Consider the following 11,583-nt stretch of genomic DNA (forward strand, 5'->3'; position numbering starts at 1 on the left):
AGAAGAGGCAAATCCATAACAACAGAAAGTAGGATGGTGGGCACCAGGAGTGGGGGAGGGGAGGGCGGGGTGACTGCTTAATGGGTCTAGGGCTTCTTTTTGGAGTGATGAAATGTTCTGGACTTAGATAGTGGTGGTGGTTGCACAGCTCTGTGAATATACTAAAAACAACTGAATTTTACACTTTAAATGGGTGAATTGAATTCTATGTGAATTATACCTCAATAAAGTTTTTTTTTTAAAGATTTTATTTATTTATTTATTTTCCCCCCAAAGCCCCAGTAGATAGTTGTATGTCATAGCTGCACATCCTTCTAGTTGCTGTATGTGGGACGCGGCCTCAGCATGGTCGGAGAAGCAGTGCATCAGTGCGCACCCGGGATCCGAACCCGGGCCGCCAGCAGCGGAGCGTGCCCACTTAACTGCTAAGCCACAGGGCCGGCCCCTCAATAAAGTATTTCACTATAAAAAAAAAGAATGATCAGGAGGGCTGGGGTCTGAGACAGAAGAGGAAGGGCCCGGCCAGACCTCTCCCGGGGAGAGGGGAGGGCAGAGAAACCGCTCACTCATATCAGGCAGAAATAGATTCCCTGTGGCGAGATGTGAGTGGCTTTAGGAAGTGAGGAATTCCTCTCTTTGGAACATGTAAACATCTGAGGAACTCAGGTATCAAGTTAAAATTGAGAGTGGCAACTTCACCTATCCCCACAGGCCCCACCAGAAAGGGATGCACGAAGGTGTAAGTCACAGGAACACACCAGGCAGAGGGGAGGAGACGACGGCCCACGAGAGATGTCAACAGAGCTGTGGAAGATGGAGACCGGTATATCTGACTGAACAGAGCCCAGACAGAAGGCAGCCAAAGTGGGCAGTTGAACCCAGAAATGCTCAGGACACCGAGGCAGCAGGTGCCGCCCAGGTGCAGGGAGCGTGGAAAATGGGACTGGCTAAAAGTCTATCTAGGAAACAGTAGAGATATTTGTACAGCCATGTTCACAGCAGCATGATTCACAGTAGCCAAAGGGTGGAAGCAACCCAAGTGTCCATCGACGGATGAGTAGATAAACAAAATGTGGACTCTACATACAATGGAATGTTATTCAGCCTTAAAAAGGAAGGACATTCTGACACCTGCTACAACATGGATGAACCTTGAGGACATTATGCTTAATGAAAGAAGCCAGACACAAAAGGACAGATACTGCATGATTCCACTTGCTTGAGGTCCTAGAGGAGTCAACTTCACAGAGACAGAAAGTAGGATGGTGGGTGCCAGGGGCTGGGGGAGTGGGAGGAGGAGTTAGTGTTTCATGGGGACAGAGTTTCCGTTTGGGAAGATGAAAAGTTCTGGGGATGGATGGTGGGGATGGCTGCACAACAGTGTGAATGTACTAATGCCACTGACTGTAAACTTAAAATGGCTAAGATGGTCAATTTTATGTATATTTTACCACAATTATAAGAAAGTCTATCCAGGCCCAAGGAAACACTGCCATTAGAAACCCACCCCCCAAACCCACACAACGAGCAGACAACTAGAGGTTTACTCTCGGGAAAGGACCAGTCAGAGGGATTCTGGACTCAAAGACACTAGTCCCTCCCAATGAGAAACAGCAGAGCAGCAGCCAGGTGCTCACAGCTGGGCCTGGGTATTGCCCTGTTGAACATGAGGAATGTCACAGAGCATCATCAGACAAGGCCACTCTGTGACCATGATGGGTGAAGACAAAAACAAGAACTTCGGGGCCAGCCCTGGTGGCCTAGTGGTTAAGTTCACTGCACTCCACTTCGGTGGCCCGGGTTTGGTTCCTGAGCGTGTACCTACACCACTCTGTTAGCGGCCATGCTGTGCTGGTGGCCCACATACTAAAAAATAGAGGAAGATAGGCACAAATGCTAGCTCAGGGCAAATCTTCCTCAGTGAAAAAAAAAAAAAACCAAGAACTTCGTCCAAGCCACAAAAATGACCAAACTGCCCTCTGTCCTGGCTAATATGAGGGACTGCTGCTTCTCCACCGACGACAGCTTTAGCCTCCCTTCATCTACCTCCCCCGCTGCCTTCTAGATAATATTTACTAAGACACCAAGTCAGAGTTACCCCTGCTTCCTGACGGCATCCAAGCCAGGGCAGAGACCTCCCCCAAAGCCCCTAACCCTAGCCCAGGTCCTACAGTCCCTTCTAGCACCCTCTTACAGAGATGCCCCCTGGGGCCCTGGGCAGCAATGCTCTGAGTCCCTGCCCAGGCGCCCTGTGAGGAAGCCTAGCGCCAACAAGCTCCGCTCCTGCACATCCACTATCTAATGGCCCCTCGGCGCCTGCTCTTCACCGTGAACCGACGGCCAAGAATCGCCAGCCCCCAGAGGGAAGCTCTAGGATGGAGGACAGAGAGCAGAACAAGCTTGTCTTACAACTGCAAGCAAACATAGAAAATGCAGAGAACAGAGAAAAATGTTGAGAAAACACAAATGAACATTTCAGAAAGATTGGAGAAGATATTGTATCCGTGAAACAAGAACAAAGGGTTATTCTAAACAGGAATTTGGAAAAGTGTAAAACAGAACTCTCAGAAACAAAAAATCGAAAGTAAACTTTTAAAAAAAATTCAAGGGGGCCCGCCCCATGGCGTAGCGGTTAAGTGTGCACGCTCTGCCGCTGGCGGCCCGGATTCGGATCCCGGGCGCGCACCGACGCACCACTTGTCCAGCCATGCGGTGGCGGCGTCCCACATAAAGTGGAGGAGGATGGGCAAAGATGTTAGCCCAGGGCCAGTCTTCCTCAGCAAAGAGGAGGATTGGTGTGGATGTTAGCTCAGGGCTGATCTTCGTCACACACAAAAAAAAAAAATTCAAGAAGGGGTTGGAAGAGACAGTTGGAAAAATCTCGAAGAAAGCAGATTTAAAAGGTATAGAGATGGGAAATAGGAAAGAGAAAAGATAAGGAAATTAGAAAATTAACTCATGATGTCCAACGTCCAATTACAAGAATTCTTGAAAGTGAGAGAAAAGAAAATTAAGGGGAGGAGAGTATTAAAGGATAATTAATAATAATGATTATTATTAATAATAATATGAGCCCCAAACCTATACCTTGTCATTGGACGTTGGACATCATGAGTTGATTCTCTAATTTCCTTATCTTTTCTCTTTCCTATTTCCCCCAAGGCCGGTCGTCATAACATTTTACAACCAGGGGCAAAGAGACTATCCTCAAAGCTTCGGGGAGAAAAATTCTAGGTCACAGACAGAGGTTCAGAAATTGGACTGGGGCCGGCTCCGTGGCTTAGCGGTTAAGTGCGCGCGTTCCACTACTGGTGGCCCTGGTTCGGATCCCGGGCACGCACCGAGGCATCGCTTCTCCAGCCATGCTGAGGCTGCGTCCCACATACAGCAACTAGAAGGACGTGCAACTATGACGTACAACTATCTACTGGGGCTTTGGGGGACGGGGGAAGGAGGAGGATTGGCAATGGATGTCAGCTCAGAGCCGGTCTTCCTCGGCAAAAAGAGGAGGATTAGCATGGATGTTAGCTCAGGGCTGATCTTCCTCACACACACAAAAAAAGAAATTGGAATGGCATTGGCATTCTCACCTACAATACCGAACGCTTGGAGCAATGCCTTTAACATTCTAAAGGGAAAATGATTTTCAACCTTGAATTCCAAGAAAGAGGAAGACACAGGCCCCAGGCCCCAGAGGGTGCACCACAGGAGAGCACAGCGGGGATGCTCAGGAGGAAGGGCCCAGCCCGGACCCAGGGCTCCAGGGCAGGCTCTGAAGAGAAGAGAGACTGCACAGATGGAGGACTGCTACAGGGAGGTGAGGGTGGGCTGACAGTCCAGGGAAGGAAGTCGGTGGAGCCTATGGAAAGTTGAAAAGCAACTAGTAGCCTGCTGTGCTATGTGAACACATGGAGGGAAGCACCAAAAGCAGCAGCGAGCAGACTGGAAAGTGGCTGTTTCCGGGGAGTGGGAATCGCAAACAGAAAGGGCGAGTCAGAGACTACCCTGTGCCATCGTAAGCCTTGAGTAATGGTTGACTTTTTCAACTATTACTTTGGTCAAAATACAGATTACAGAACTAAAGTCTCTGGGGCCGGCCTGGTGGCCTAGTGATTAGGTGCGCATGCTCCGCTGCGGCGGCCCAGGGTTCGCGGGTTTGGATCCCGGGTGTGCACCAATGCACCACTTGTCAAGCCATGCTGTGGTGGCGTCCCATATAAAGCAGAGGAAGATGGGCATGGATGTCAGCCCAAGGCCAGTCTTCCTCAGCAAAATGAAGAGGATTGGCATTGGATGTTAGCTCAGGGCTGGTCTTCCCCACAAAAAAAAAAAAAAAGAACTAAAGGCTCTGTGTAACCCCAGTTAATGCACAATGCCCATTACGATAAACTGGTAAAGGAGAAAACACCTCTGAGGCAAGGAAAAATGGTGCCTAGTTATATTTTACTGCTTGTATGGTTTGTTTTCCCCTAGTTTTCATTATGAAATGTCTAAAACATACAGAACAATTGCAAGAAGAGTTTAGGGACAGCTGTATGCCCACCTACCTTCTGGAGCCACGCTGGTGATCTTTTTGCTGTTTGCAGTTGGGGAGCAGGGATGTGCATTTGTGGCCTGAACTGCTGAAGTTTGCTTGCTTCAAATGCAAGTGGGGAACCTCTAGTGAGCCTCATTTGCCTCGAGGCCACTGAATGAGAGTCTGAGAAATAAGCTGCATTCAGGAGTTTCGTTTCCTTAGCAAAGTGGAATTCCTTGGACTTACCTCCCCTTGCACTGAGCACCAGACAAAAGGGGCGGGGCAGTCACCCTCACCTCATCCCCCTCGTGGGGCTGGTAGTCAAAACGCAGTGGGGGACAGAAGGCGACTGCATGCACCTCCAGCACCTTGGCCTTGTCCCCTGGAGGATCTAGGGCCTCCACCGCCTCTTCCAGGCTGCCCAGGCCCTGCATCTGGGAGGCCTGGGTGCGGCTCTCAGCAGCTGTGTAGCTTCGGAGCACCTGCCCCAGGGCCAAGTGGAACCCTGTGTCACAGCACTGGGGAGGAAGCAAGGACACAGCTCAGGCAGGTCCCCCTGCACTGGGCACCAGGACCCCCTCGCCCGCCCGGCACTCACATCCATGAGGTCCAAGATATCCCGCAGGTAGTAGTTGCTGACAGCAGCATTGACACTGGCCAGGGTGAGCAGGTATTCGTTGCGCGCCTTCGTGCACTTGAGTTTGTGCTCCAAGAACTTGGCCTGACGCTGCTCAAGACCATACAGGCACACTAGGGTCACCCCCTCTGCCAGCCGGCCAGCCCCATCTCTGGCCTACCATACAACTCCCACCCCCACACACCTCCCACACTCTCCCCCATCCCCATGTGGACAGCTACACCTGATGTCCCACAGGCCTCTCAAACAACATGGCCCAGAAGTCCTGTGGTCCTCCCCCACCCCACCCTGCCCCGCACAAACTCTCCCATCCTGGACCAGCAACCCCTGTTCCGCTCCAGTTCTGCCTGGCTTGGCATCTCCATTCTGGCATTTCTGCCAGCCTCAACCTCTCCATCCTCTCCTCAGGAGCCAACTCAAATGCTTTCTCCCTGCTCGTCACCCAATCCCCCATCCTATGTGTCTTCTCACCCCTCTGAAATCTCACAGCACTGTGTGAGACAGGGACGGGCGAGTGGAAGGTCCCCAGGCTGGGGAGCACCAAAGCTCTCTTCGCCCCAGCTGGGCTGGGGGGGCACCAGCTAAGGAGCATGGAGGATAGTGTTCTCCTGCCCCCTCCATCTACCACTCCAGCTTCTTGGGGAGCCCTCCAGAGCCAGCAGGGCTGACCAGGCCCAGGCCCTACCCTTACAGCCTCACTAGATGTCTGTGGCTCTCCTCTCCCCAGCTCTGCTTTTCCCCTCCACGCACCACCTCCCAGCAGGCCCCAGGGAGAGCTGGGGACCCACAGGGACAAAGGCCAGTAGCCACAGCCTTCAGAGCCAGACAGTGCCCTCCAGGCCCACCTTCTCCACCAGCCGCCCCCCCTTCTTGACAGAGCTCTTGCGGAGGGGCCCTGCTTCGGTGTTGGTGGTGGTGATGGCGGCTGCAGCGGCACTCCGGCCTGCTCGCTTCTCCTCCTGCCGCTCCGCTTCCCGGAGCTTGGCCTCGGCATTCACGCTCTCCGTGTGGTAGACCTGGTATGTCTTCTTGGCCTGCAGGGAGGCCCAAGGCCAGGCAGCCCTGCTGAAGGCCATGGCCACGGCTAGCCCTCCCCCGCCTCCTCCCGGCCCATCTGGGACTGGGACCTAAAAGCTAGGTGATTCCACATGAGCACTTAGCCCAACCACCCGTGCCCAGAGCAGGGAGAGAGGGCCATGCTTGTGGTCCCTGAAACCCAGGTCTCTCCTGGGCACCCGATCCTCCTCCTTGAGCCCAGCTTGGGGAGATGTGATGTCATGGCCTTCCTCACCGTCTGAAGTTCTGACACCACCTCCAGGAGCTCCTCCTGCAGCTCTTGCTCCAGATCCTTACTCTGGAGAGGAGGAGGAGTGTGACCACAGCACCACCCCAGTGTGGCACCTGCTGCCCTCCTGGGGTGGCTGCCACACCTCAGCTGGGCACTTAGGGTTTCACCCAGTTCCCTTCTGCCTGATGCCCGCCTGGCCTCCCATGCCCTCCCAGCCCCAGTGCCTCTGGATCTAGCGCCCGAGGGCTGCCCTTGCTACATCCCGAGGCCGTCCACATCTCCTGTGTCCAGGGCGGGGGCCTTACCTTCTTGACTATGCGCCCCACATCCTCTGCGATGTGACTCAGGCGCTGGGCCAAGGGCCCTGCCAGCACCTCGCTGAGAGCCGCGCTCTCCCGGCTCTGCTGCCGTGTCTGCTGCAGCAACACGGCCCAGCAGTGCAAGGGCGACAGGAGGGATGGCTCCTTCCTGGCGGCAGAGGGGCACTCAGACGGGGAGCAGGGCCTTGGGCCCTGCCACAACCATCCTGCCAGCCAGTACCTACCGGAAGCTTTGGTGCTCTCGGCTGCTTCCCCCCAGGCGGCCTCCTCGGCTGGAGAAGCGCTCGACCAGCTTGTCCAGGCCGCGGGAGTACTCCAGCTCCACCTCGGCACGTCGTCGCATGAACTCGGCCAGCTCCTGCAGCAGCTCCCGCCGCAGCTCACCCTGCAGCTCCAGGCAGCGCAGCTGCTCACTCAGCTGCCAGCGCATCTCTGCGGGAGAACTGTGGCTCAGGCCCCGGTGGTGGGGCCCGTGGGATGGGAGAGGCAGACAGCTGCTGGTCCCATCTGCCCTGAGGGTGAAGGCTGGGGCTGAGGAGGAGGAAGAAGGCTGGCCCCCTGGGAGAAGTTCCTGGCTCAGCCATCCAGCTGGGCTGAGGCCAAAGGGAACTGGCCAGCCCCAACCCCATTGAAGAGTAACGGGAAGGCTGTTCCAGGGAGGGGGGATAGCCATGCAAAGGCCCTGGGCTGAGAGGGAGCGGGGCAGATGCGGGAGAGCTACAGCCAGCTGTGAAGGTGGGAACCCAGAGCCACCCCAGCCCCATCCTGCCCTGTCCCCAGCCAGGCGCCCTTCACTTGGGCTTCTCATCATCCCTGGTTCCTGGAAAGCCCCTGAGTTGCTTCCCCTGTCATTTCCTGCCCCTCGGGTGCCCAGGACCCCGGGGCAGGGTGGCTTCCCCTGCGAACACACAAACGCACAGGGCTTCAGCGAACTTGCGGCCTCGGGGCTGGGAACTCTGCCCTCGGCCCCAGGGGAACTGACAAGTGAAGGGACCAAGGGAGCTGGCCTGTTTTCTGTCCCTAGGGCACCCCCACCCCCACCTCCTGGTGGAGAGAGCCACACCCAGAGCCCCCACACTGCTGGCTTTTGACACCTTATCGCTGGCTTGATTTGGCAACAACGCTGCTTTCTACACACAGACCTAAAGCAAAGAACTGCCTGAATGACAACCTGAAGCAACTGGCTGTGAACATTTCTGCCACCCACTGGGTGCCCAAGTTGGCAGTGGGGATCCCGGGTCAATAAGGCACTGTCTTGGTTTCTGGCAAGTGGGTCACTCGCTCACTAATCTCCATCCACGTGCGAGATCAGAGTGGGATGTGGGGGCGGGGAGATGTTCTTTTAGAGGAGGGTGGTCAGGAATAGACGACACTGGAGCAGAGAGCTGAAGGGAATGACAGAGCGGCTGTGGAGACATCTGGGGGACAGTGTTCAGGTAGAGGGAACAGCGAAGGCTACTGGGGCCAGTGTGGCTAGAGCAAGCTGTGCCAGGGAGTCTGAGAGGCCAGTGGGGTGATGTGATCTGGCTTCGCTCTCAGGGCCCCTTGGGCTGCCATGGGGAGCCCAGGCAGAGGTCAGGTGACAGAGGGAAAGCACCTAGCCCAGTTGGCAGCTACTGCACCAGTCCAGGCAAAAGACAGTAGGGGCTCGGACCAGGGAGCTGGCCTGGGAGGAAGCGACAAGTTGCAGGATGCAAGATGGCTGTTTGAAAGGACTCCATTGTGAACAGCTCGATACCAGTACCATTTGGATTTCTGTCCCACTAGTGACTTCCCAGGGACGGGGCGGGGGTGGGGTGGCCTCTGTGGCTTCTGCCCTGCATCCCCATCTCCTCCTGTGATTTCCCTTTGGAGACTGTCCCCTTCCTATTCACAGTCCCTGGGTCCCTCTCCCTGACTCAGCACAACCCGTCCCTCAGCCCATCCACCCCATCCACCACCAGGATGGGTTCTTTTCAATGAGGGGTCAAGCTGGGTAAATGAAAGCTTGGGGGATGGGGGGAGGGCTTCCTGACAGTGAAAGCAATGCAGAGCAGGGCAGAGCCCAGTGAGAGCCCAGAGTCTCCTTGTACCATCCGAGGCTGGGCTCCAGTGGCTGACTCTCAGCTCCACGGGCCAGGCAGAGTGAGCTCTATGCCACTTGCAATCAAGAGAGTCTTCACTGAATCAGGGTAACATTTTTTGGATTAAAGTAAATTTCATTTCACTCCTAGAAAGGTCTGAGACGTCCCAGTTCACCTCACCTTCTCTGGTGTCGGCGCTGCCCTCTCGGAGCAATAGTTCCCTGGGGCCTATCACAACTGCACAGTGCTGAGTGGACCAGCAACCCAAACTGTTCCATTTATTCTTCAGTGCGGCCACGCCTCGGGCAGGATCCGGACATGCGCACTGGCTGGTGTCAAGTAGGAGACTTGTGAATTAGTGCCATCTGAGCACAGTGAGCTGATGCCCAGCCCCCAGCCTCTAGGCTGTGTCACTGTCTGGCTCTCAGATCTCAGCTCAGATGCAGTCATCAGGAAACTCTTCCCTTACCTCCTCCCAAACTAGGTCTGGCCCTATTCCCACCCCCTTTCTTGACATCCGTGCTTTCCCTTTATAGCAGTTATCATCACCATCGAAATGAAGTGCCTGAGAGGTTGTTTACTCTCTGTCTCCTCCATTAGACCTGGGAGCCATAGGAGGGCAGGGACTTGTTGTCCCATGCTCAGCACTGTACGCCAAGGGCCTCACACAGAATAGATGCAGACAAACATCTGTCGAAATGAAGGACGGCTCCACATACACTTGAACTGCAGAGCTGGGCCTCAGGCCCCACCAGCACTTCCTGTGAGCAGGGCATATGCTCTCACTTCTGCCGACAAGCAAAGCAGAAGAGAAGATGGCCTCCCAACCTCGGCTCTGCTGACCTTTCAGAAGTCAGGCTGTCAAGACAGTGATCCTGTTTTTCTAGCATGGTAGGAAGTTTCTTTTTGGGGGATGGGAGGATGGAGAACAGAAGCTAAAATGGATGGAGACCCAGAGCAGGCAAGGACTGTCTGAAAGACAGACTTGCTCAAAACTCCAATTTTTCAGTGTGAATTAACTGACCCATATTTGCTGACTGAAGAGTTTCCAAAATCCTTCAGCCTCATGACATTTTGGGGAAGCAGGACAGGGATCCTTATCTCCATCTGAGAAATGACAAAGGCAAGGCTTGAAGAGCTGGCTCGCCCCACCTAAAGTCACCTCAAGCTGGCTCTGGGTAGCAGGCCGCCTCTCCCAGACCCGGAGGACTCAGGCAGGCTTCAGTGTAAATTGCTTCCATTGGATAATTACGTTGGAACCTGCATCTCTCTGTTGAAAGGAACTTCAAGGGTCATTTCATTCTACGTCCTAGGAGCTGTAGTGCTGTGTGACCATGAGCAAGTCACTGCTCTTCTCTGAGCTTCAGTTTCCTTCACAGGTAAAACGAACAGATTGAGAGTGATATATGAGGTCACACAACTGAAGACACCAGGAAACTTGATGGCCGTGAACTGCTGGTGCTTGGATGCTGCCTTCTTCCCTTTGCAAGACCTACCACACCCTGAACAAGACCAGCAGAAGCTGTGGACTAAGAATTTGCAAAGCTTATTTGCATGTGATTTGCACAGAGTCTTTACCAGAATCCAAAGAGGTTCACTCTCAGAAGGCTGCGAAGCTGGCCCTGAAGAATCTCTGAGGCCAAGACTCACTGCGCCAGCTTGACCCAGAGACAGCGGCCCTTAGCTCTGAGCCATCTCAGTGCCCAAGGGAGAGCAAAGGGACCAGGCTACAGAGACTGCAGTGGGTTTAGGGCAAAGCCACCACTAATTCATCCCAACCCCCCTCAGCAAAGTTAAGGTGCTCAATGGCACTCTGCCTAGAATGCCACTTTCTGGGAGGCACCTTAGTGCACCCAGTGCCCGCTTTCCCTCCTCAGGCTCCCTGGGTGAGGTGCAGGAAGAACCCAGGAAGACCGAGTGACCGAAGGAAGGAAGAGAGGGAGGGAGGAAGGAAGGGGGAACAGCGGTTGGTTAAGGCCAAAGCGGCGGAAGATGTGGACGGGGGCTCCGGCTCCCTTCCCCAACCCCCTCCAGAGGTCGCTGGGGGAGGGCAGCGGGCCCTGGTCCAGCGGCGGGACTTTTTGGGCTCCCCCACAACCTTCGGGTTCTCCGCAGGGAACAGAGCCGGGAGCGCCCAGCGCCCTCTTACCTTTGACTTGCGTCTCATACTCGGCCTGCGGCCCTCGCTCCCGGCGCAGCTTCCCGTGCGCGGCCATGGCGGCCGGCTGGCCGCGCCGTCGAGCCCCGCTGCTCCCACGCGGCCGCGAGCGGGCCGGGCGCTGGGACCTGCGGCTCCGCGGCCAGCACCCTGCGCCAGCCCCGCCCCGCCCCGCCCCGCCCCCAGCGGGCTCCCGGGGCGGGGCGGCCCAGGCCTGGCACTTCCCTCGAGGGGCTCCTGGGAGGGGTCCTACTGCGGCCCGCCCGCCACCCCTTCGTGCTGGGCGCTGGGTGTGCACCTGGCTGCCTTGTGCCCTAAGCTGGGCTGCCACACAGCCAGGGCCAGTGTGAGAGCTCCAAGGTGCCCAGCAAGCTGGCACCCTCTGGCTGCCGTGCTCGGCCCCCCCACCTCCAGAAGCCTATCTGGTCGTCACTGCCAGATCGTAACCTTCACAGCATGGCTGTTGGCTCTCAATGCCAGTGGGCAGTGACACCATAGCTGCTCCAGGCCCTGGACTCCCCTGGATCACCTGCTTCCCCCAGACCCCCAGGACATCAGATGGGGCCCACCCTTCCCAAGTGACAGCCCTGAGTGATAAGCA

The 11,583-nt window shown here is 55.7% G+C and overlaps 1 protein-coding gene across 1 annotated transcript in view; it reads right to left on the reverse strand.

The window, feature by feature from the left end:
• Positions 1-11,076, reverse strand: part of ARHGAP4 (Rho GTPase activating protein 4) — a 17,673-nt gene extending 6,597 nt beyond the window's left edge. The window contains exons 1-7 of the mRNA XM_058535148.1: positions 10,974-11,076; positions 6,986-7,193; positions 6,747-6,909; positions 6,445-6,507; positions 5,999-6,187; positions 5,115-5,243; positions 4,763-5,034 (exon numbers count right to left, since the gene is read on the reverse strand). Coding sequence (XP_058391131.1) covers positions 4,763-5,034; positions 5,115-5,243; positions 5,999-6,187; positions 6,445-6,507; positions 6,747-6,909; positions 6,986-7,193; positions 10,974-11,040 — 1,091 coding nt within the window. The 5' untranslated portion in view covers positions 11,041-11,076. The remainder of the gene's footprint in view (positions 1-4,762; positions 5,035-5,114; positions 5,244-5,998; positions 6,188-6,444; positions 6,508-6,746; positions 6,910-6,985; positions 7,194-10,973) is intronic.
• Between the last annotated feature and the right edge of the window lie 507 nt (positions 11,077-11,583).

Source organism: Diceros bicornis, chromosome X (genome assembly GCF_020826845.1).
Source record: "Diceros bicornis minor isolate mBicDic1 chromosome X, mDicBic1.mat.cur, whole genome shotgun sequence".
In the NCBI taxonomy this organism is placed as follows: domain Eukaryota; kingdom Metazoa; phylum Chordata; class Mammalia; order Perissodactyla; family Rhinocerotidae; genus Diceros; species Diceros bicornis.